Genomic DNA, 25778 nt, shown 5'->3' with positions numbered 1-25778 from the left:
ATTTAAACAAAAATGAGAATCCCTGTGGTCCAACGAAGTGTTTTAAATTTGCAAAGCAAGAGTACACATCACGATAATTTAAGAATGACGGCATAACTCAGCTGTGCTAGCTAAGTGGTCCTGAGTATATACGCTAGGGATGTACAGATTTTGTAAAATCTGTTCCATCTGTATTTCCTGGATTGTCAGGCGCCTTCCGTTCTGTTGTCCACTCATTGACGAATTGGATTTTTTTCCCTTTACCCAAATTTGTGCAAATTTGTATTCGTGCAAATTCACACGTGTGAAAATGCACAGATCGCCCCCAAAATGTGCATTTTCATGCCTAAGCCTATGGGGAAAATGCACATTTTCAGCCTGTATTTTTTTAATTTTACATATTTTTCTACCACTAAAATTGCTTAAAAAGTAGGGATGTATGAATTACCTACCTACCATTCCGGCAGGGGGTGCGCGGGGGGGGGAGGTGATCCGTCCCTCCCCCTGAAATACTCGCTGTCCAGCTGCACTCCATGGTGATACCACAGAACCGCTGGCCGGCTCCAGAGCGCCAGCAATATATTGCCGTATCACTGGCTGGGCTGACTGACTCTGGACACAAATGGTATAGCAGACGCCATTTGCGACTGGACTGGAAAACAATTAGATTAAGCTAAATGCAGCTGTAAATGGCTACATTTAGCTTAAACTAAGGGCTTTACAGCCACAAATGGCGTCTGCTGAGCCATTTGCGTCTGGGTTTTTTCACACGATAGGCTAGCCTATTTCCAGCCGGCGAGGAGGATCCGGCTCCGTGCAGGTCCAGAGGGAGTCGGGGGTAGGTGGGGCTGCTCTGCCACAGATGCTGGAGGCCAGATTCAAAAGAATCATTGGGGTCTGTGGCGGAATTCTCTGACATCCCTGTTCAAATGCCAGAAAGTAAACAAAAAATTAAAATTAATTTTTAAAAAAATGGTCTGCAAGTCTGGGGAATCCATGCAACTCAGGAAGAGCTGGTCTGCTGGATCAGATTCATAGAAATGTGCACTAATTTGATTCCATTGTGGATTTCTCCAACATCCCTAGTATAACCCTCTCCCCCACGTTTATGGAGCAACCATATGCATGCCTACTCAGAATTAAGTCCCAATGTGTTCAGAGTGGCAGACATGGAAAGTGGCGTTGCTATCTGGGAAACCCCAGAGGTCCAGATTGAGACCTCAGTTGGGTCAGGTTGGTGCACTGGCTTGAAGTTCTACAACCCTGGTTTAATCGGACTTTAACCCATATGCTACATTAGCTGTGTTGACATTTAATTCAGTTGACTACAGTCAGGTTTAGCTGTTTTTTGTTCTTATTGTGATTCTTATTGTGAGAAAGAATGTTGTAAGAATTTTGCTCTGAAAGCTAAAATGTCTGCTGACTTTGAATGCCAAGTGGATGGGGGAAACATCGGTTCTAAATTTCTTTTTTTTTCAGCACTGCAAAGAGGGAGGGAGTGTTTCTTTGGGGCCCACGGGCAGTTTCCCCTGTGAGAATGCTGAGTCTTGGGCTCCTTCTGAGCCCGCCTGATTAATCAAAGGGGAATTTTTGTTCCACTTTTAGAAGCTTTTGCCCATTAATCTATCAATTAAATTGCTCAAAGCTTGCAGCCTGGAGAAATACCAAGGTTTACATTCTGGGAGAGACAATTACACACGCTTGATTGCAAGGAACGTTCGTTCCACTTCAAATGCTCTCTGAAGCGGTGTGTGAATGGCATAATCGATTAAAAAAACCCAACAACATGCTAAAACCGGCACATAAGGGAGGTCAAAGAACTTATTGGAGCACTCACCCCCTCCCCTCAAGATTGGCACCAGGATCCAGTTGCTGAAAATAGCTCTCAGTTGAATTTGTATGAATATGTCAACTAGCTTTACAGTTTCTGCCATGTCACAAACCCAGTGCACAGGCCGTCATTTCAATTAGGCTAATTGTTTTCATACCTCTTGAGAACAATCACTGCAGTGCTACCTCTTTTCATTTTATACCAGGGGTGGGCAACTTATGGCCTTCCAAAAGTTGTGGGACTGCAATCAGCCCTAGCCAGCATGAACAACGGTGAGAGATTATGGGAATTGCAGTCCAACAACATCTGGGAGGCCACAAATAACCCCTCCCCCCTGCCGCCACAGACCCAGACACACACACACACACACACACACACACACCTCCTTTAGGAAGCATATCCTGAGTCAGACCTTTGATCCGTCTGGCCCAATATCGTCTGCACAGACTGGCAGAGACTCTCCAGGGTTTCAGGCAGGATTATTTCTTAGCCCTACTGGAGATGCCAGAGATCGAACCTGGGACCTTCTGCATGCAAAGCATGTGCTCAACCAGTTAAGCCCCTTTCCAATTTTATACGACGTAGTTCCTCTGTCTGGCAGGGCCAGCCCTAACGTTGGGCAGAGTGAAGCAGCTGCCTCAGATGGCAGATGCTGGGAGGTGGCAGTAATGTGTTGGAGGGAGAGCTGTGTGTTAAGTGGCCTGCGTTGTGCCCCCTAAGCTTGCTTGCTGCCATCAGGCACGGTGAAGGAGGCTGTTCCGTGGCCAGCATTGAAGGCCTATTCAACTGCCAATCCAGCCAATTTTTGAGCATGGAATAGGAGGGGGCACCATCCTGTTCTTTGCTTCAGGAAGCAAAATGTCTTAGGCCAGCCTGTCTGCCTGGAGTGAAAGGTGTTAAAGTGATTGTTCAACCACTTTATACCCCAACAAGAGGGGAGGGCAACTTCTGCCTTCCAGATGTGGGACTGCAACTACCATCAGGCCTAGCCAGCACAGCTAATAGTCAGGGATGGTTTGTACAGCAAAGCAGATGCTTTGTATGGCAAACCATCTGAAAGGCCACAAGTTGTCCATTCCTGCTCCGCAGGGTAGTCCAAGAAGATTGTCATGGGGGCAGAAATGATGAATCCGTTTGTATTTTGATCAATGTGAGTGAGTTTCATACGTTTGTAACCAATATGACATTTCCACATCTCCCCTTTCCACCTCTCACAATTTGCCCTGCCCCTGACTGAGAAGGTGCAAACATCATACACTAGTACAGGGGGCCGCAACATGGCATCCCCAGGTGCTGTGGTGCCCATGGGGACCTTGAATGGTGCCCATGAAGCTCTCTGCTCCCTGCCCCCTTCAAAAAATTATTTTTAGTTAAAAAATACTGACAACTGTAAGGGTGCCAAGTTCTCCATCCTGTTCCTGAACCTGCTGCTGATCAACTGCTCAGCGGGCAGGAAGAGAAGGAAAGAGTTGCTTCCTGGCCCAGCCCAATCTTCTTCCAGCCACAAAGACCATTTCCCTTGCTCTGTCTCCACTCCCAGACTTTAGCCTTGCTATTTCTCTCCACCTGACCCCTTCCCTCACTATTTCTTTCCCTTCCCCCTCCCTAGCCTTCTTTCTCTCCATTCCTAGCCCCTAGCCCTGCTCTTTCTCTTCCACTCACGGACTCACCACTTTATCTAGTTGTTTCTCTCCATTCCCAGACTAGCAGCCTCTAGCCTCGCTATTTCTGTCCCCTCTACTCCTTTGCCTTGCTATTTCCCCCTCCCTCCCAGCCTCTGGCCTCACTATCTCCCCACCAACACCAACACCACTATCTCTCCACCACCACCAACAGCACTTTTGACTAGCAAGGCCCCCATGGCAGCCATCATGTGACTACCCACATCCTCTGTGGGAGCCATTTTGGGGTGGTGCCCACCACAGTTTCTCAAATTCCCAGATGTGCCCACAGGTCCAGAAAGATTGGGGATCCCTGGACTAGTGTATTGCAATCCACATTAGAGTAATACCTTTATTAGGCCAACCAACTCAAAGGTCACAAAACTTGTGCAAGCTTTTGAGATCTCCTGATCTCTTCATCTCGCAAGATGTTACAAGAAAGCAGGTGGGGAGAGGGGAACAGAGGCTGACTTGATGATGAAGTCATGATGTCTGCATGTTCAGAATCTTCAGATGAAATGTGAGAGGAGGTTGCAGACTTCACACTTCATCTGACGACTATGATCATGCAGACATCATGACTTCAACATCAAATCAGCCTTTCCCCCTCCTATTTCTATCCCCTTTGCACAACTTGCTTTTTGTAACATCCTGCCCAGGGTTGGCCCTACCATTAGGCAAAGTGAGGCGTTTGTTTCAGGTGGCAGATGCTGGGAGGCAGCAGGAAAGTGTTGGAGGAGAGAGCTGTGGGCCGTGTGGCCTGCCCTGCGCCCCCTAAGCTAGCTTGCTGCCTTCCTATGCAGCTGCTCCATTCCCAATACTGAAGCAAGATTCATCTGTAAGTCCGGTTGGCTTTTGTACATGGAATGGGAGGAACAGAATGCCTCAGGAAACAAAATGTCTTACGCCAGCCATGATCTTTCCTGAGGAACAGATCTGGAGATCTCAAAAGCTTGCACATTTTTTTGTGACCTTTGAGTTGGCCTAATAATGTATTACCCTAATATGGCTGTTGGATTTCATCATAGAATGCATCATAGAATCCTAGGGTTGGAAGGGGCCTACAAGACCATCGAGTCCAACCCCCTGCTCAGTGCAGGAAGCCTGATTCCCAGGCGGTCTCCCATCCAAGTACTAACCAGGGCTGACCCTGCTTAGCTTCTGAGATCAGAAGAGATCAGGTGCATCCAGCCCAGTTGTCATCTACCGGTTTGTGAATGACCAAATATGTCATTTGCTTTTAGTATATTTAAGAACATGAGCCTACTGCAGTGGTTAGAGTGTTGAGAGCAGCTTTGCCCTCCAGACATCTTGGACTGCAACTCCCATCATTCCCAGACAACATGGCCAATGGCTGGAAATTCTGGGAGTTACAGTCCAGCACAGGAGGGCGCCAGGTTGGGAAGGCTGCCTTAGAGACTAAAACTGAGGTGACCCAGTTTCAAATCCTCACTCAGCCATGACCTGGGTGACCCTGGGCCAATTACTCTCTCTTAGCCCAACCTACCTCACAGGGTTGTTGTGGGGATAACATCAGTGGCAATGGGCAGTGGAAGCTGGTGGCTCTGATTTCAGTGGGGCTGTAAATCCATCCTGCATTCCAGTCGGAACCAGACAGAACTCTAAAGGACCTATCCAAGGTGCTGAAGCTATTTTGGGGGTAGGGTTCAGCACCTTGGATAGCTCATTTAGAGTTCTGGCTGGTTCTGAGTGAAACCCAGAATTGATCCACAGCCCCACTGAAAACAGAGCCACCAGCCTCCATTGGCAGTGAGTGCAGGGAAGAGAATCTTGTAAGTTCCCCTGAGCTCTTTGGAGGAAGGGTGTGATGAAATAAAAATGTAAATACACACACGGATGGCATCAAAGCATTGGAAATATACAGGGCCATAAATGGAGAGACAGTGTTGCATAGTGGTTAGGACTGGGAAGATCCAGGTTCAAATGTTCACTTAGCCATGAAACTGTCAGGGTGGGACCTTGGGCTAGGGATGTCAGAGAATTCCGCCATGGATCTCGGGGAGGCCGAATGCCAGCGCATTCAGCCCCCCAAAATAGGTGGTGGAACGGTCTCCCCCCCCCCCCTGGGATGAGACTTACCTGCGTAAATGTTTACGTAGCCTATCACGGCTGACTTAAAAAAAAAAAAAATGCGTGTACGCAAATGGCGGTGCCCATGGGCGCCGCCATTTGCGTACGCACATTTTTTTTGTTTTTGTTTTACTCAGCTGTGATAGGCTACGTAAACATTTACGTAGCCTATCACGGCTGACTGGAGGGACGCAAACGGCGGCGGCTACGGCCACCGCCATTTGCGTCCCTGCTAGCCAGCAGCCAGATGTCCGGCTGCTGGCGGAGCCAGCCGGCGGCTCTGCAGAATCGCTGCAGAGCACAGCCAGCTGGCCAAGATTCCGGGGGGGGGGAGGAACGGAGCGTCTCCCCCCCTGGTGAGGATTCCGGGGGGAGGGATGGAATGCCTCCCCCCGCACCATCAGCATAATCCCCGAAAGGTAAGTACCTTTCGTACATCCCTACCTTGGGCTGGTCTTTTTCTCTGAGCCCAACCTACTTCACAGGGTTGTTATGAGGAGAAAAGTGGAGAGGGAGGGGAGAAGGTGGGATACAGCTGCTAGAAAACAGATAAATAAAATAACACCCTTCCAGTGCCAACACCTCCCCTATAATTCTACTTTAAAAAAGGAAAGGCAACTCCTCCTCCCACCCAAGCATGTGCGCATGCACACACAAACACACACACACAGCCACAGACATCCATATATTTAGGTAACCTCAAAATGATTGGACATGGGATGAAATCTGTCTACAGGATGTACAGGTGGCATGAACTCCAGACAGCCTTTGGTTGGTTCCCCGATTCCAGAAAAAAGATTCCATATGTCTCCTTGTTTGTCCCACAAAGGCTCATGTGCCACCTGTCCTCACATCTCTTCAGTCCATAGCACGTGCCTCAACGAGGAGTGCCGTTCACACATATGGGCCCTGGATGGTTGGTGGAACAACAAGTGTGCCAACAAAAGACAGTTCTCCTGCTTGCAGCATGGCGCTTTTTCCTGTCAAACCAGATGTGCAACAGATGTTGCCCTCCCCTGCTAAATGCAGCCATGGGTTTGTGTGAATGGCACTCCCTATGCCGATCCCTTGGGGGCAGCCTTCCCCAACCTGGCGCCCTCCAGAGGGCTGTCTGAGGATGATGGGATTTGTAGTCCTTCACATCTGGATGGTGTCTAGTTGGGGAAGGCTGCCCAGATGTGGGATGAGAGAGCCAGTGTGGCCTCACTTCTGGACGCATCCAGGCTGCCAGGGTCAGATGTGCTAGGCAAAACCATCCCATCGCTGAAACAAAATCCCCCATGGAGCAGAGTCAAAAAGCAAGGGGTTTTAGAGGTAGCGGCGGTGGGAACTCTCCAGCAAAGATTTCTTAATCCAAATTCATTTAGCAAAAGCAAGAAGAAGAATCAAACTTTTAAAAATCCCAGACAAAATGAAGATTAAAGTATAAAATGTGGCAAGTTGATGCTTGATACAATTCCTTCACCATTCATCAACAACACTTTGGGCTGCATCCAGGAAGGGCTCTGCTCCTGGAAGGTTCCTCACCCTGATTTTGGGGGATCCCCTCTTCTCCATGAAGCACAGGTCACCATGTTTAGCAGGATCTCTCTATCTCTTTGTGTAGCATTTTCTGGGGTCTGGAGCGGCTGTCATGGGAAGAAGGGGATGGGAAGGCACACTTCCACCAGTGCAATTGATCCAGCTTTCAACTTGGATCTGGCCCTTTCAATGTACATTTTCTTTTAGAAGTGCCTCTCAAAGTCAAATGAAGTCAAAGTGAAAGAGGGAGAGTGGAAACGGTTTAAATCCATTTTGAATTCTGAAGTATGGCCAAATTTCAAATGTCTTTGTTTTTGTTGTTTCTGTTCTTGTTGCTTGGGCAAGATTTCAGTACACCTCTAACATGGTCATGCCCTTAAGGTACAGGTAGACAACCTGGTGCCTAGGGATGTATGGATTTTGTAAAATCCGTTCTGTCTGAGTTTCGCGGATTGTCAGGTGCCTTTTGTCCCATCATCTACTCATTAATGGAATTGGATATTCCAATTTCCCAAATTTGTGCAAATTCACACTTGCTCAAATTTGCACTCACGGAAATGCACAAATCCCCAAAATGCGCAATCCCTCCAAGATGCGCAAATCACCCCCCATGCATATTTTCATGCTTTAGCCTATGGGGGAAATATGCATTTTTGGCTGGTGGTTTTAAGTATTTTTCTATGACTAAATTTGCATAAAATTCTGGAAAGTAAAGAACAAAAACAAACAAAAAAAAACAGTCTGCAGGTCTGTGGAATCTATGTGACCCAGGAAAAGCCAGTCTGCTATGGAATCCCATGGGTTAGATTCATAGAAATCCAAACTCTCATTTGATTCTGTTAGGGATTTTTCCAACATCCCTCCTGGTGTCTTTCAGATATTTTTAACGACAATCTCCATAATCCCTTAACTTTATTTATTTATTTATTTCTTCTTAAACTTCACCCTTGCTGGCTGGGGCTCATGCAAGTTGCAATCCAAACATATCTGGAGGGCCCCAGGTTGCCTACTTGTGCCATAATAAAGAGATTTCTGCAGTGCTAGGTCTCCTGTTTCAGTGCAACCGAGGGCCAAACTGCATGTGACTGAAAGTTTCTTTAAATGCAAATCACATCAGCTGGGGGACAGGAGTGATAGTGAACAGGCCAGGGTCAGAACAGGCCTGGAGGGTGAATTCAATCCTTTTTGCCCCTCTGCTGCAGTCCTAAGAGAAATCCCTCTTGATTGTGTATCTTGTCAGGATTCAGCTCATTGTCCCTCATCCAGCCCATAAGTGCATCCAGCCATCCGTTCCGAAGGTGCACAGCCTCTCCCAGTTCAGAAGTCACAGAGAAATAGAGCTTCTTTCCCCGAATCTCCTAATGACTGCTCCCAACAGCGTCATATAAATGTTAAGCAGCACTGGGGACAGAATCTTGCCCCAAAGGACCCCACATTTCAAGGGCTGAGGGGCAATCACCCACCCACAGTTCTTGGGCAAGTTGCTTCTTTTTTAGCCTCACTAGTTGGCCTTTCTGTGTAATGGCCATTTTGTGACTGGCTGCACCCACCTTGGCAGCCATTTTGTGAATCCCCCCCTCATGGCAGCCATTTTATGTCAGTGCCTGTGACACCATTGCAAAATTCCAAATGTGCCCAACAGCCCAAAAGGGTTAGAAAGCCCTGCTCCAGTCTGTAGCACTGGGGGCTTCCCATGTGGAGCAGCTGTGGAATGAAACAACTCGGGGCTCCTAGATGTATCTCCAGAAGTTCCAGACATTGCTTGACTAAACTTTATGAGAGATGGATAAAAACATTCTCTTCTATGCGCTAGCCTTTAATGACATTGGTCTGCTTGCTTTATTATAGGTGGAAGTCCTGGCTCTTCTCCTGTGACACCCACCGGGGGCACCCCATCTCCCCTCAGCTCCCTCCTTTCCCCTTCCTGTTCTCCTCCAACTTTCCACCTGTCAGCAACTAACCTCGGAATGACCTGTCCAGATTCTTACCTCCACCATCTCGGCCTCCCCATCTGCTACAAGATTTGCCCAACCAGTCTTTTAAGACAGCCGTCGCTGATGTTTCCGGGCCATCACAAACTGGGAAATGCAGCTGGTCCTCCCCTTTTGCCCCATTTCATGGTGGAGGTGCCCACACTGTCTTCTCTGAGCGTAACCAACGTCAAAAGCGGAAAAGCGGAAGACTCAAACCTGCCCAGCCCCCAAGGGCCAAGTTCTGCGGGTCACATGCTGTATGGTTTACATGCATCAGGAAACATTTTCCCATCGAGTCCTGTTACCCGGGAAACGCTGAATTGTGCTCTGCACCCTCCCTATGGTTTCTACGGTTATAACTTTTCTGTGCCCTCAAGGCTGATGAACTCGGCAGGCCATTTCAAAGCCGATGAGGGCATCCCATCCCCTCTCCTAGAGAACAGGTGCAACCATACTCCCTGGGCCTCCACAATTAACCACTGCCTCTAGTGGGACTCCTCTAACATTTTGGAAGTAGTAACATGCAAAACCCCACACAACGTCTGGCTTTGACTCTTCTCCAAAGGCTGGCAGATCATTGACTGTGGAAAACGTCATGACATGATGGGTTGGGCTAAAATGGCTTCCTGAAATTCTCCAGCATGTCCACTGGCATTGAAAGAGAGGGTTGTATCCAACAGTGTCTGTCTCCCAGCGGAGTGGATTCCCCCTCTTCCCTGCAGCCCCCCATAAGCTGCCCCACCCGTCTGCTTGAGAGGGTTGGGGAAACCCTCTGGAGCAGATTTGGGATTAGAGCAGGGGCTGCCAGCATGTGCCAGGGGAGAAGAGGAAGGAGAAAGTCCTGTTGTATAAGTGGGAGTCCACTGCCAGTGCAAAGGTTTGTGTGACATTGGATGTAGCCCTGACTGTTTGCGTTTATGCACGTTTGTAGGAGTTTGCTAAATGTTCTCCACATGTGTGAAATTCTCCAACAGCTTCCTGAGGGAGGACCTCATCACTGGCAGCAGCACAACAGAGCTTCTGTGCTGGCAACTCCACCGCCATTTTGTATCTCCCACAATGCTGGAGATGTAGCATCATCCTGGGGCATTGTGTGTGTATCTGTGGGTATGTGGAAATAGCAGCCACTGTCAAAGAAAGAGTGGAGAATATTTAGTGAATATTCCACAAAATGGCCCTCTTTGGGAAGGGGGCAGGGAGTGCTCCAAACAGAAAATTCTGATGGAGAATTGTACCAACAAGGTTTCTGAGAAATGTTGGCCCAGCTCTACCCAGGCTGCCCCATTGACTGTCTCAAGGAGCCATCTGTCTTCATGGTAACTATGCAGAACATGGGGGACAATGAAACAGCCAAAAGCAGAGACACTTTTGTGTGTGTGTATGTGTGTGTTTGTATGTGTCAGAACTGCTAATTTATTTGGTCGTTTTCAGGGCCTGGGTAAAATGTAAATCTGTCTTTTGATATTTGCACTTTGCAGCAGGATTTGAGCATCACGAGATGACTGAGATGAAGAGTGATCTGAATCTTATTTTCACGAGACTCTGTACTTTCCTCTGAGGGTTTTCTTTTTGAGAATAGCTTTGCATACTCAGATTGATTTCATGGATCTTTTAAAGGACTGATGCTTCAGTACCTTTCCATCCCCTGCCACTGACCATTCTCCACTGAGTAAAGCACTTAAGCATATTTTTTGCAGCTCATCTTCTCCCATATTAACTGTTGATTAGCAGCTTCAAAGTACCCTGTACCACAGGCCGCATTTCTTGTGGAAATGGTTAATCTGCACATGGGTTAGCCTGGCCACTTAAGAATCACCCCCACCCCCAAGGAAATGCATCACCAAAAAAGAAGACATAAGAGTACAGTGATTTGCAGGACAGTTGCTAATTTATATGTATTTGCATGACATTTGCTAATTTATATGTATAGATGCAAATTTAGAAATAATTATTATAATTTAAATAGAAATAGTGTACATCTCACCATAGTGTGGACGGCTGTGACCAGGTGACCTAGGTACCTGCCTGTTCAGTCTATTGTCTGGGTGCTGACTAGGGCTGTGCACTGCCTCGTTACGAAGCCTGAATAACAAGGCGAAGCGGACTGTTTTGGAGCAAAAGCCTCGTGATACGAGGCAGGTCAGAGCAGTATTGAGACGCTCCGGGGCGAAGCACCCCCCCCCCCACAAAGTGCCTCCTCCGCCTTGTATATTTGGAGCTCTACTGAATGCCTGAGCAGTCCAGGCAGGCTGTCTCCAAAATGTATCAACTTCTCAATGCTCATGTGGAGGGGCATGCGGAGGAGGATGGAGGTTGGGGGAAGGCGAGCGGAGGCGGGAAGTGGGGGAGGTGGGCAGGCAAGTGCAGGGGGAGCAGGGACTGTGCTTTGGCGAATAGGAACCCTCAGCCAGACCGACGCTAGCAGTCTCCAATCAGAGAGAGCGGTGGAGGAAGGGGGTATATATGCTTCGGCGAAAGGCTGCGTTCGGTTATTGCACTAGCGGTGTCTTTGGGAGAGAGGGCTGGTGTGGGTAGATGATCTTGTGTGTGTGTGTATGAGTGTGCGTGTGCATTCCTAGGAGTTGTTCCTTCAGTTTATTCAATTTGGATCGCCATTAGGCTTTCCTCAAAATTTAAATTAAAAGGAAACAGCTTGGTTGTACTGGGAGCATTCCCTTCCCTCGCTCCTTGATCGTCCGTCCCCATTGGGATGGTGACTTTTGCAGCACCTCTTCCAGCCTCCTTCTCCTATTTCTTTCTACCTCCAACTCGTTTGTTATTTGTATTTGATTATTCATCTCTCCTTTCCATGTTTTTTCAAACTAACATAGCTTTTCCTTGCAAGCTGCTGCTACACTCTCCCTCCCCTGCCATTCCTGTGTTTGTTTATCTCCATTTTGGACTCTGGAAAAAGGTTGTGTTTGTTGTGTAACATTGTCCCTCACTTCTGCTTTCTCCGTTCTATTTCCTTGTCATTTTTATCAATCAACTCTGTCTCTTTTAGATTTTTACAAACCCAGTCTTATTTCAATTTTTAAAAACAAACAATGACTTCTGGGGATGTTCTCCCTGCCCCCTTTTAAGTCATATTCAAGCATTTAGTTTCTTTCTTTCTAACTTCTTAAAGAAAGGCATATTATAGCAGCCTATGTGTGTAGTGTTTGCCCCCTCCCTCCCATGTTGAAGTGAACCGTCTGTGTCTTCTCTGTGTTGACCCTCCCAAAACAGAAATTAAAGAAGGCTTAAAGGGGGGGGGGGTTGATTTGGCTGTTATCTAATCACCCATGCTGTCACCCTGTATTTCTTGAAGTTATCCTGCCTTCCATAAAAGAACATGAAATATAAAACAATAAATTAAAGACACCCGTCATTTGCTTAGGTAATTCTGCTTTTCTTTAGCTCTTGTGTGTCTGTGACCATGGGTGTGTGTGCGTGCGTGCTAGGTTGTTGTTCCACCAACACTATACATTCCAATTTCAAGGCAGTGTTGAAAAAGTACGAGACACATAGTATTTATATTAATTATTCCAATAACGCTCCACTGTATGGCAAAGCAATCCGGTGCAATATGAGGCATCTTCACGGTGCTGGCAGGGGAAGAGGTGGGGAGAAGTTACAGCTCCTTGCTTTGGGAGTTTTCCTGGAAAAAACTAAAAATTTCACCTGTGCCTTGCACACAAGCCAGTGGGCCAAAGTGCCTGGAATTTGGCAAGTGGGATGCCCGGGGGGGGGGGGTGTTACACATGTCTGTAGAAACAGGGAGAAGTTATGGCTCTTTGCTTTCTGAGTTTCTTTGGAAAACCTCAGATTTCACCAGTACCCTGCATACAAGCCAGTGGGCCAAAGTGCCTGAACTTTTGTGGGTGGGATGCCATTGAGGGGTGCTGGGAGGGGCCCAGGTTTCACACACATCCATGGAAACAGGGAGAAGGTACGGCTCTTGGCTTTGGGAGTTTTCCTGGAAAAAATCAAATTTTACCTACACATAGCACACAAGCCAGTGGGCCAAACTGCCTGGGCTTTGGGGGGTGCAATACCCTTGAGGGGAGTTGGGAGAGGCCAAGGTGTTTCATGCATGTGTGGGAACAGGGAGAAGTTACAGCTCTTTGCTTGGAGAGTTTCTGTGGAAAACATCAGATTTTAACTCTGCCTAGCACAAATGTCACTGGGCCAAACTGTCTGAAATTTTGCAGGTGGCCTCCTCTCCAGGGGGGTGAGAGGTACCCAAATTTCATGCCTGTATCCTAAAAACTGAAAAAGTTACGGCCATTTGTGTTTTCCCATGTAAGTCAATGGGAAAACGCCAAAACCACGCGGTCCGGATATCCGAATCTCGCTTTGGATTTGGATCCGAGTCAGATTGGAGGGGGTCCAGATCGGTCCGAGGCAGATTGGGGTCACTTTGGATGATCCGAAGCAGCATCTGAAGCGGATCAGGGGGTCCGTGCACAGCCCTAGTGCTAAGTGTGGATGGGTAACAGTTCTTTATCTTTAAGCCAGAGTTGGATGGCACAGCCCTTCAAACTGAAGATGCCTTTAAACAGAGGACTGTCTTTTGTAAAAGAGGACACCTGGCCATCCAAAACTGTACCATTTCAGATTGAGTCTGCGGTGGGGGGCGGTGAGAGGTTACATTGTTTGCTTCTCCATATATTAAAAAGCGCCCCTGCTCGCTCTCTCTCTCTCTCTCTCTCTCTCTCTCTCTGTGTGTGTGTGTGTGTGTGTGTGTGTGTATGATGTTATGGAGAAATCTAGGCTAGAATGCTTCTCTGTGACACAAAGAGTGCAATCCTATGCATGTTTAGACAGAAAAAAGTCCTCCAACTCCCAGCATTCCCCAGCCAGCATGTCTAAACATGCATAGGGTTGCACCATTAGTTTTGTACATTGAGGGAACTGTTTTGCAAACCATCTGAAGTCTGAAATGCTACTGCCCAGACATGGCTTGACCACCTCCGTGGGAATAAAGGGCCAAACCACATTAAGCATGTAGTGGGCATTTCCATGCATGGTGTTTGTTTGTTTCTTCCTTTTTTTCTTTCCTGAATACCAACTGTGGAAGGGGCGATCCAGATTTGGGACCATGACATGGGGAGAGAGGGGATTTGACTCTTTGTACTTGCCATGCTTTCGATTTAGATTGAGGCCACTCTGCATGGTAGCTATTTGCCTTGCTGGGTACTGGGAGGAAGTTGCCCTGAATGGAAGGGCCACCACATAGCAAGAAAGCACAGGCTTTGCAAGGCAAAAGTCCCAGGTTCAATCCCCGCCATCTTCAAGCACGGCTGGAAAAACCCCAGAGAACATCTGCCATGTCTGAGCTAGGTGGAGCAGCCTAACAACTTGGTATGCGGCAGCTTCCAATGCTTCTACACTTTCCTCCTGAATCAAAAAACAGCCATGGGGCAGGTGGTGGTAGAACTGAGATCAGAACCATGGCAGGGGCAAAGTGTTATATCCCTACCACTGTGGCCGTAGTTAGGGATGGGCGGATTACTTACCCTGTTCCGCGTGGGGGCATCTGCTGGGGGGGAGGCAATCCGTCCCTCCCCCCGGAATCCTCCCCGGCCAGCTCCACTCTGCAGCAAGTCCACGGAGCCGCCAGCTGGGCCTGCCCACAGCTGGACTTCTGTCTGCTGCCGGGCTGCAGCCGCAATTGGCATCCGGCGTAGCGGCCGCAATTTGTGTCCCTGCGTTAGCCATGATAGCCTACGTATATATTTTCGTAGCCTATCACGGCAAAGAGTAGCGACGCAAATGGCATAGCGGACACCATTTATGTCTCTTCTCTTTGCTATGATAGGCTACGTAAATACTTAAGTAGCCTATCACGGCTAACGCAGGGAAGCAAATGGCGGCCGCAAACTGGGGCAGCCATTCGCAGCTGCAGACCGGGGCAGTGGATGGACCAGCCGACGCCAGGTAGAGTCTGTCCCGGGAAAATTTCGTGGGGGGGTGGGGGGGACTGCTCCGTTCCGCCATGGACTCCAGGGAATCTGTGGCGGAATTCTCTAACATCCCTAGTCCTAGTCTGGATCCTCTCATGGCTGCTATAAGAAAAACCAATCATGCAAGGGGCTCATCAAGTGCTTGATGTCACATCTAGTTCAGGCCTGAAGCCCCAGTTTGATCACATTCATGGCAACTTGCCCTCCTTTTGTTCCTTCAACGTCTTTTCACTACCTTTCATTTGTAATCTTTCTCTCTCTGATTGTTGGCATGAGATGTGTTGGAATGGATCTTGCTACACTAGGGAAAAAAGAAAATGTCAACAAAAACTAGAGCAGACAAAAATAAAGCAGGGATGCAGAACATCGGGTCTGTGGGCCAGCTCTGGCCTTCTGGGGTCCCCCAGAGGGCTCCATGCCCTTCCTCTCACCTCACCGTTTTCCCATAGCCACCGACCATTTGGTCATTTCCAGGCTTTTGCGTGTCTTTTTCTCCATTCTGAAAGGTTGAAATGTCTCTCCTAAGTCTTAGTTACTGGCAGTACAAGCTTTATGCTAAAATATGCTGGAGGGTTGAGCATTTAGCCCCATCCATCATTCAAATGTGGCCTCCGAACCTTTTCCGAAATGTAATTTGGCCCTTGGATTGGAAAAGGTTCTGCTCACCTGAAATAAGGGACTCACCCCTTTCTCTAAAAAAAATAAGACAACTCAGTCACAAACATTTATACCTCACTGTTAGCCTGGGGAGCTGAACCTTGTGCTTCATCCTGATGTCAATCCTGTGAGGTAAGTTAGTCCAAAGCAGCCTTCCTCAACCTGGTGCCTGCCAGACGTGCTGGACTACAAGTCCCATGATGGACGTGAGGGGAGTTGTATCAAAGCTATATCAGAGATATGTAATGCTAGATAGTAACTGCCACCAGGTTTTTTGGTTGTTCTTCCACAACGACCTCTGAGCAAAGCAGTTGATTAGAGGAGTGAGAACTTTTAATTTCAGCAGCAGTACCCTTACAGTAGGGTACCCTTACAGCAGCAGTACCCTTACGGGTCCACCAACTTGGTGGACCACTAGAAAGAGGCCAGCGGTATCAAAATGGGTTACCATCTGTCCACCCATGATCTGAAGACAACAGCAGGCTCAACAGAGGCCTTCATAAAGGAACCCCCTGCTCTAGCCATTGTCTCACACAGACTACTCATAAAACTGAAACCAACTTTTTTAAAAGGGTATTTTTTTACCCTACTGACTACAGCGCCTTGCTTGCTGTGCCTTAGGAGCAGAGGTTAGGTGTGGAGGGATGAGCCAAGCTGAGGTGAACTCAGAGCTAATATGTGAAGAGAGAGAGAGAGAGAGAAAACACTGAGGTTGAGCTGGAAGAAACTGAGCCCTGAACAATGGGTTTCTAGTTCCTCTAGAATCAAAGAATCATAAATTTGGAAGGGACCTTGGAGGTCATCTAATCCAACCCCCTTCTCAATGCAGGCTCTGCACTGCAGGGTGCAGCTCCAGTATCCCTGACAATCACCATCCAACCTCTGCTTCAATACCTCCAGTGAAGGCGAACCCATCACATCCCGAGCCAATCTGTCGCATTGCTGAACAGCTCACACCAGACGTTTCTCCTAAAGTTTAGCCAAAATCGACTTGCTTGCAATTTCCATCCATTCATTCTAGTCCTGCCCTCTGGAGCAACAGAGAACAAGTCTGCTCCATCTTCTGCATAACAGCCCTTCAAATATTTGAAGATCGCTCTTGGTCTACTGATCTATATTGTTGATCATCTCTTCTCAGTGCAGTTAGGGACCCTTTGGAATTTAATTTTTAATGTAATGTCAGCAAACCTTGATCACCTGTCCCAATTTTAATATATAGGCATACTTTGAGGGTCCTTTCTTTCTACTTGACATATAGACCGATGGAAGGGCTGCACATCTGTGGGTCAGCATCAGCCACTAGCTTTGGGGCCCACAAACTCCTCCATCTGCCCTCAGAAGGGAGAGCCTGGAACTGACATCAGCTCCAAGGAACCAGGAAATTCTGCAGCTCATAAGAACATAAAAAGAGCCCTTGTCCAGCTTCCTGTTCCCCACAATGCCAACACCCAGTGTTTGAAGAAAATAGCCTTTTCCCATGGTTGCTCTCTAGCAAATTGTAGAGTTGGAAAAAGTGCAGAAAGGGGCAACTGTTTATTTATTTATTTGATTTCTATACCACCCAATAGCCGAAGCTCTCTGGGAGGTTCACAAAAATGAAGACCACAAAGTACAACATAAAACAATATAAAAAATGAAAGCTTAAAACTACAGTATAAAAGTACAACCAGAATAAAACCTAGCAGCCATGCAGAGATTTAAAATGCAGATTTAAACCAGCAGAGCTAAAAGACTACAATGCTAAAATGCTGGGAAAATAAAAAGGTCTTCACCTGGCACCAAAAGGAGTACAATGTAGGTGCCAGGCGAACCTCTCTAGGGAGCTCATTCCACAGCCGGGGTGCCACAGCAGAAAAGTTCCTCTTCCTGGTAGCCACCTGTCTCACTTCCTTTGGCAGGACATCCCAGAGAAGAACCCTGAGGATGATCTTAGGATCCAGGCAGGCACATATGGGAAGAAGTGATAACCCAGCCCCAAGCTGCTTAGGGCTTTGAATATTAATACCAGTGCTTTGAATCAGGCCCAGACATGGACTGGAAGCCAGTGCAGCTGGAAAAGTACTGGCATAATGTGATCTCATTGGCCAATCCCTGTTAACAATCTCACTGCCCTGTTTTGAACAGCTGAAGTTTCCAGACCATATTTCAAAGGCAGACCCATATATAACACATTGCATTAATCCAGACGAGAGGTTATCAGAGCATGGATAACTGTAGCTAGGCTATCTCTGTCCAGATAAGGGCATAGTTGGTATATCAGCCTAAGCTGATAAAAGTGCTCCATGCCACTGAGTCAACTTCACCTCAAGTGGCAGTTCAGGGTCCAAGAGAACCCCCAAACTATTCAGTTACAAACTAAAATGATCAAGGGGTTGGAGGGAGCAACTCCACTATGAGGAAAAGTCACAGCAGCTGGGTTTGTTTAGCTTAGAGAAAAGGCGAATAAGGGGAGACATGATAGAGGTGTACAAAATTATGCATGGTGTGGAATAAGTGGATAGGGAGCATTTTTCTCCCTTTCTCATAATACTAGAACCCGGGGTCATCCCATAAAATAAAGTACTTCTTCACACAGCACATAGTTCAACTACGGAATTCACTTCCTCAAGAAGATGTAGTGATGGCCACCACTTCGGATGACTTTAAAAGGGGACTGGACAAATTCCTGGAGGAGAAGGCTATCAATGGCTGCTAGAACTGATGGCTAAATGGTGCCTCCAGTATCAGAGACAGTATGCCTATATACACCAGTTGCTTCTGGGGAACATGGGTGGGAGGGTGCTGTTGCATTCATGTCCTGCTTGTGGGTTTCCTGAGGTCAGCTGGTTGGCCCCTGTGTGAACAGAATGCTGGACTAGATGAACCCTTGGTCTGATCCAGCAGAGCTCTTCTTATGTTCTTAACTTCAAGGCCCTGGCCTGCTCTGGCTTCGTATGGCTCTTTATCTTGAAACCAGACTGGACCAGACATCCCTTCAAATAGAGGACTGTCCTCTGAAAAGCAGGACACATGGCTACCCTAGCATGGGAAAGGCCCTCTACCTGAGACCCTGGAAAACTGTTGCCAGTCAGAGTAGACAATGCTGTGCTAAATGGACAAATAATCTAAAATGAGGTTGCAGCTGCCTATTTTCTTGCCAATTTTGAGCAGGGCCTTGGTCAAAGATCACTATGGGGTTAGGGTTAGGGAGGGTGCTGTTGCACTCGTGTCCTGCTCGAGAGTTTCCTGAGTGCAGCTGGTTGGCCACTGTGTGAACAGAAATGCCCTCACCCCGGCGCCAGCTTGTCTGGCTAAAAGGGGGGGCCATTGTGGGCGGGTGGGGTGACAAGACGTAGGGGCTCTGATTGGTGCACCCCAGTGGCACCACCAGACAAGGAGGGGCAGGCTGGGTTGCCTTAAACTCAGCCCCCCTCCCAATCTTAGCTCTCTGGCTCGACGCAGCTCCTTCCCACTCTCCCCTAAGCAGTGTGGGTTCCTTGCTGGTTGCCCCTTTGGGAGCCACGTAGGAATTTTTTGGTTCACAGTTCGATTGGCCTACTTACTGTGAGTCTTTTTCACCTACGTCACGCTGTTATGCAGGTTGAGTGTGTCCTGTAAGGGAATTCAGTCTATATCATCGGTCACATGCCAGTTGGCGATAGGATGGGCAAAACAGGAAAGGGAGTAGGGATGGTGTGCATGCAGAGGCACCTTATGGTGACAGGTGACGCCTGAGGCCCCCCGAATGGGTTGTGCGGCTCGGCGGCGGGATAAGGGTTGCCTGGGAGACCAACCCTACTCACTCACCCAGGTGTTGTGCGGCACTGGGTCGGGGATGACACCGGAAGGTCTACCTCCCCCAGAAGGGGCAGTTCGGAGGGATGGCGAGATCACCGCCACCCCTCAGGCTGGGTGTGTTTTCACCCAAGAAGTGCCAGCTAGCCGCTGACACAGTTAGATGCCTGTCCTAGTTACCCCTTTGCAGGTATTTCAATAAATGTGGCCCAATTTTCAACCCAAGCTTGTTGTCTGTGTCTTCTTAAACCCATCTCTGCTCGCAATGCTGGAACAGATGGACCCTTGGTCTGATCCAGCATGGCTCTTCTTATGCTCTTAAACAATATTCTACTGCCACTGACCATGGAGGCTCCAGTATAGCCCTCCTGACTAATAGCTATTGCTGGCTCCATCCTCTGTGCATCTGCTGAAATTTCATGAAAAACTGTCTAGCCTAGCAGCTACCACTGCAACTCATGGCAGTGACTCCCAGAATCCAACCTGTGAATCAGCCAGCCCCTGAATCTATCTGCAGCTTGTTCCTCCTCGCGGCAGAATCTGGACTGGCTGTGTTATGAACTGCTGAAGACCACATGAGACTGCTTTCCTCCCTTATACTTATAAGACCCCTCCGAGCCAATTTAGCATCTTTGCAATCCTTGAGGGAGCTAAATATCACAGAGGTCAAAACTTTTATATCTCTCTTCCCCAGCTCAATAAATCTATCTCCTAGCACTGTAACCCTCCCAATCCTCAGGAAAACAAAGCTTCCCTTGTTCCTTGTCAGGTTCTACAACGTTGAACTTCTAACGCTTCCAGGGCTCTCCCCTGCCGATCCCTCCCATGTGCCATTTGGATAGCAGGCTCTGCAGTTTGGACTCACGGCTCGTCCCTCGCTACGTCCTGCCCCCACTGATTTCTGGAATGCTGTGATCATTTTCAGTGGGTGCAATGTCAGGAGTCCTGAGCTTTGATATTTGGTCCTGCCTGATTTGGCTTCAGACGCGCCCACCACTGGGGAGCTGCTCTGAAATGGAATTTGGCTCTTGGGCTAAAAGAAGTTCAGCACCCCTGTTCTTCTAAGGCATTCTGGAAAAATTAAAACAGCCTGCCCCCTTCTGCCCCCTTCTGGGTTTTTTTAACAGCATCCTCATGTGCAGAAACTAAGCAGGTGAAACTCTTCTCATCATTGTATCTCCAGGTTTTTATTTTTAAAGTTAGCAATTCTATCTATCAGTGCTAAATCATTAGGCTCTGCCTTGAGCTGGCATCTTACCTTGTACTAGTAGGCTGGAAAACTGAGAGTGATGGGAGGGTTGGAGGACCCCCTATTATTATTATTTCATTTCTGAGGCTCTCTGGATGGTTCACAACAACTTAATGTTTTGACTTTATGACGTTATGGCAGAGGCGGGACTTGAACCGATGTCTCCTAGTTCATTTTTAAAATTATTTCTGGTGCAATCCTATGCATGTTTAGACAGAAGAAAGTTCTGCAACTCCCAGCATTCCCCAGCCAGCATGCTGGGAATTGTAGGACTTTCTTCTGTCTAAACATGCATCGGATTGCACCCGTAATATATATTTTAATCCTACTTTGTCATGAACTTATTTTTCAAAGCAGTTTACAAATGAAAACTATCCAAAGATAGCAAACATTAAAAAAAAACATTTAAAGCGACACTGTTAAACTTTTCTTTAAAAAAAATTAGAAGTAGAGGAGTAAACAGCATCATCGCCTATCATTATCACACCCTTCAGTCGAAAAGCAGCTCACAGAGAAGTGGACCCTGACTTCAAGCTTACAATCTAAAAGACATGACATATAAGGAAAAGGAGTTGGGTGGGAGGAGGAAAAAAAGCAAATTCAGGCACAAGTTCTTGGTTACTAAGTGTTCTTATAAGCGTTCTTCCTGTTCAAACAAACAACAGTGATACAATTGTAAAAATGAATAAAACAAAAATATAGTGGGATGCTGGTGGTTTTGAAATACCACAGAAAGATTGAACGCTTTATTGCAAGCCTTCCCCTAGCTGCCCTAGACACAACTGACTCTTAAAAGGATACTAAGGGTGCAATCCTATGCATGTTTAGACAGAAAAAAGGCCTACAACTCCCAGCATGCCCCAGCCAGCATGGCTGGCTGAAGCATGCTGGGAGTTGTAGTCCAATACATCTGGAGGGCACCAGGTTGGGGAAAGCTGCATTTTTATATGGCAGTAGATGGGACTATGAAGTAGCACCAATTGGGAGGTAAAACTGATCTTTTAAGGCACAATCCTATGCATGTTTAGACAGAAAAAAAAGCCCTACAACTCCCAGCATTCCCTAGCCAGCATGGCTAACTGGAGAATTCTGAGAGTTGTAGGACTTTTTTCTGTCTAAACATGTGTAAGATTGTGCCCTTAGGGTGCAATCCTATCCAGATAGGCAGCCGCCTCCGAAGTCGGAGGTGACCGCCTTCCCAAAGCAGGGCAGGAGAAGCACGGAGGGGATCGTTCCCTCCGCTCTTCTCCTGCCCTGCATTTGTGGCTAGACAGCCGACTGTAGCTGTCTACCATGGGAGGGCTGAGCAGGGGAGGAGGCTGCTGTATGACACATTGGATGTACAGGCATTTCCGCCCTCCCCACCCCGGAATGCCCTCAGACACACCCCTTTTTGGCCACTCCATGCTCCTTTTGTGATCGTAGAGGATGGGGCTGTTTTGCACTGCCTCTGAGACAGCACAGAAGTGGGGGGAGGTCGGTTCTCCGGGAATCAACCTTGGAGCATGGGCTCCGAGGTCAGTTCCTGGAAAACAAGATTTCCCATGGCTGTCTAGCCACTGTCTAGTGGCCATAGGATTGCTCCCTTAACATCCATTTAAGAGTCAGTTGTGTCTAGGGTAGCCACGTACCATCACCAAAAAAAGAGAAAGGGGACAAAAGTGGACAAAAGGGATTTGCAAAACATTCGTATGTGTTAATTTAGATGCAAATGTAGAAAGAACTGTTGTACTTTAAATAGAAATACAATACATCCCACCATAGTGGGGAAAACTAACCAGGTAATCTGTGTTCTTACTCAGTCTGCTGTCCAGTTGCTAACAAATGATGGGCAATTTAAAGGCCCAGGTCTTCCTTCTGGAGGGTCTTTATCTTTAAAGCACATTTGGACTGGCCAGCCTTTCAAACAGAGGGCAACTTCAAATACAACTTGGGACCAGGTTACCTCTAGAAACATCTTCACTATACCAACCTCCCTGGGCACTATGATCGTGGGGTAGGGGTTGTCTGTGCTGCAGCCTATGGATTTCCATTAGGTGGCAATGCAGAGACAGGCCTTTTCTGCAGTGGCACCTGCCTTGGAAAAAGATCTCCCCTCTGTGGTATGCCAGGCCTCAGTGCTGGCATGTTTTAGATGTTTATTAGAAACATATCTTTTTACTTTGGCTTTCCCCCAGCTGGGAACTGGCTTTGAATTGGTCTCTAATGGTGTACTCTTTATCATATTGTTTTCATTGTATTCCTTTGTAAACCCCTTTGGGATTTGTGCCAGGGAGAAGTGGTATGGAAATATCGCTAATAATTAATGGAGGACTGTCCTCAAAGTAGGACACATGGGTCACCCTAGTTATTTACCCACTCACCCTGTTTGCTTCTAAGCAAAGAAAAAGATGTTGGGAGACCGCAGATCTCCATCATCACCTCTAGTTTGGTTCTAAATTAGCAAAATTACCCTCCACTGTTCAGTCAAACTCTGCTCCGAACTCCTAGATTTTCATTTCACCTCCATCACTCAACCCCTTTCCTAACTTTTAACCCCCACCCCCAGCAGTTCCTTAATGATGGTTATTGTCTCCTAAGCCAGGGTTTGGCAACTGGCAGCCAAAAGGTTAGTCCCTGCCCCTGAGTGAATTTTATTTCACTAGTATCCCTAGTATCACTATCAAATGTTAAACTGTTTTATTTTACTATTTCACTAGTACCCTAGTATTGCTATCAAATGTTAAACACTGTATGGTCAAAAGCTTACCTGTAACATTGCTCATAATGGAAATGAGCCAGAGCCAGAGTGGTGTAATGATGAGACTGTCAGATAGTACTGGGGAGACTCAACAATGGAGCTCACTGAGTGGCCCTGGCCCAGCTGTTGTCTCTCAGCCTGACCTACCTCACACAGGGTTATGAGGATAAAATGTTGTGTGGTGGTGAAGGTGGGGAAAGAGAACTGTGTATGACATCTTGAGCTCCTTGGAGGAAAGGTGGGATATAAACCAAATGAATATTAGTATTAGAGGTATTTGCTGTTTGGGGCATTTTGTTCTGCTTCAGTTAAGCTATATCCATTGTGTGGAAGCCCCGTTATATGGTGCAACCCTGCACAGCTCCTTCGGAGGGCAAAATTATATAAAATGGAGGAAACGGGCGACTGGTCCTGTGCCTCAATGTTTCTTCATGTTACTTCAAAAGCAATCAGAGGAAGGCTGCTAATTTTGATCAGAGCAATGGTGCTGGAGAAAGAGTGTTTAAACTTTTTCACTCACACCGTTCCCCTAACAGAAACTAAGTTTCTGTTTCCTGAATTTAAAACTTTCCCCACTCTTCTGCTGACCTTTTCGTTTTGTTGAACTTCATAATTGCCTGGCTCTTCTGAGCACAACTTCCTGACCAATACATTCTAACTTATCTTTTGACCTCTAAAGTATTAACCTTTTGGCAGAAACTGACTAGCAGGACAGCTACACTGGTGGGCACGAGGGAGAGGGCCTTTTCTGTGGTGGCCCCCACTCTGTGGAACTCCCTCCCTAGGGAACTCCATCATGCCCCCTCTTTAATGAGCTTCCGCCGTGCATTAAAAACGTGGTTGTTCAGGCAGGCATTTGGGGTGGGTTAGGGTATTTTAGAAAACCCTGACTGCTCATTGGAAGGACAGATACTGAAGCTCAAGCTCAAATATTGTGGCCACCTAATGCGAAGAGAAAACTCCCTGGAAAAGACCCTGATGCTGGGAAAGATTGAAGGCAAAAGGAGAAGGGGACGGCAGAGGATGAGATGGCTAGATAGCATCACCAATGCAATGAATATGAATTTGAGCACACTCTGGGAGAGAGCGGAGGACAGGAAGGCCTGGCGTGCTATGGTCCATGGGGTCACAAAGAGCCGGACATGACTGAACGACTGAACAACAAAAAAATTGTTTTAAACTGTTTAATTATATGTTATACATCACCCAGAGTGGCTGGGTGACCAGCCAGATGGGCGATTAAGAAATTTAATAAATAAATAAATAAATAAAATAGCACACACAAATATTTAACCCCATAGTATCCTAGAACCAAACTAAATACAAAAATGGAGGACAGGTCTGTTCCTTCATACCCCCTATCTTGCAAAGCCCCACAGCAGAAAAGATGCAGATACCGCCAATGCCTCAGTTTGCCCTGATCAAAGAGCAGTTGCTTTAAATAAAAAAGAGAAGTGCTTGGAGATCCTGAGAACATAAGAACAGCCATGCTCGATCAGCCAAGGGTCCATCTAGTCCAGCATTCTGTTCACACAGTGGCCAATCGGCTGTCGACCAGGAACCAACCAGCTGTCAACCAGTATTATGAGAGGGGGAGAAAAATGTCTCCCTGTCCACTTTCTCCACACCATGCATAATTTTGTACACCTCTGTCATATCTCCCCTTACTCACCTTTTCTCCAACCCCAGCTGTTGTAACCTTCCCTGGTAGGAGAGATGCTCCAGCCCCTTGAACATTTTCGTTGCCCTTTTCTGCAATTTTTACAGCTCTACAATATCTTTTTTTAGGTATGGTGACCAGAATCCTATCACAGATCCCCTGCTCCTCATGCTGTTTGGCCCTCTGATTGCACCAGGCATTGCTGACTTACTTCACAGAGTGCCTTTTCACGGATCTCTTATAGACATGCTTTTGACCATGAGTTTCGACTGAACTAAATTTCCCCTGATAAGTAGCTTATTCTAATGCAAAAAGAGAGAGAGAGAGAGAGAGAGAGAGAGAGAGAGAGAGAGAGAGAGGTCAGTTTTCTTGTTATTTTCAACAACATTCATTTTGCATGTATTAATCAGCTCCTCACCCCTGTCCTCACAACACCCCCACAAAGAAAACTGCTTCATGCCAGGTCAGTCTATTTGTCCAGCTGGGCCAGTACTGTCTACTTGACAGGCAATGGCTTTCCAGGGACCCTGGCAGAGGTCTTTCCCATCACCTGGGGCCTTTTACCTGGAGACACCTGGGATTGAACCTGGGATGTTCTGCATGCAAAGCATGTGAACTGCTACTGAGCTACAATCGCTCCTACGATGGGAGGGTGCCAATCCATTGTGCCATGCAATTCTGAGCCTTAAGGACT

The 25778-nt window shown here is 47.3% G+C and overlaps 1 protein-coding gene across 1 annotated transcript in view; it reads left to right on the top strand.

The window, feature by feature from the left end:
* Positions 1-9545, top strand: part of TBX22 (T-box transcription factor 22) — a 29618-nt gene extending 20073 nt beyond the window's left edge. The window contains exon 8 of the mRNA XM_084813345.1: positions 8932-9545. Coding sequence (XP_084669471.1) covers positions 8932-9545 — 614 coding nt within the window. The remainder of the gene's footprint in view (positions 1-8931) is intronic.
* Positions 9546-25778: the final 16233 nt, after the last annotated feature.

This window comes from Heloderma suspectum, chromosome 9 (genome assembly GCF_057233095.1).
Source record: "Heloderma suspectum isolate Gila_16-S chromosome 9, 16-S_ref, whole genome shotgun sequence".
Classification (NCBI taxonomy): domain Eukaryota; kingdom Metazoa; phylum Chordata; class Lepidosauria; order Squamata; family Helodermatidae; genus Heloderma; species Heloderma suspectum.
This window is presented reverse-complemented; position numbering and strand designations above follow the sequence as displayed.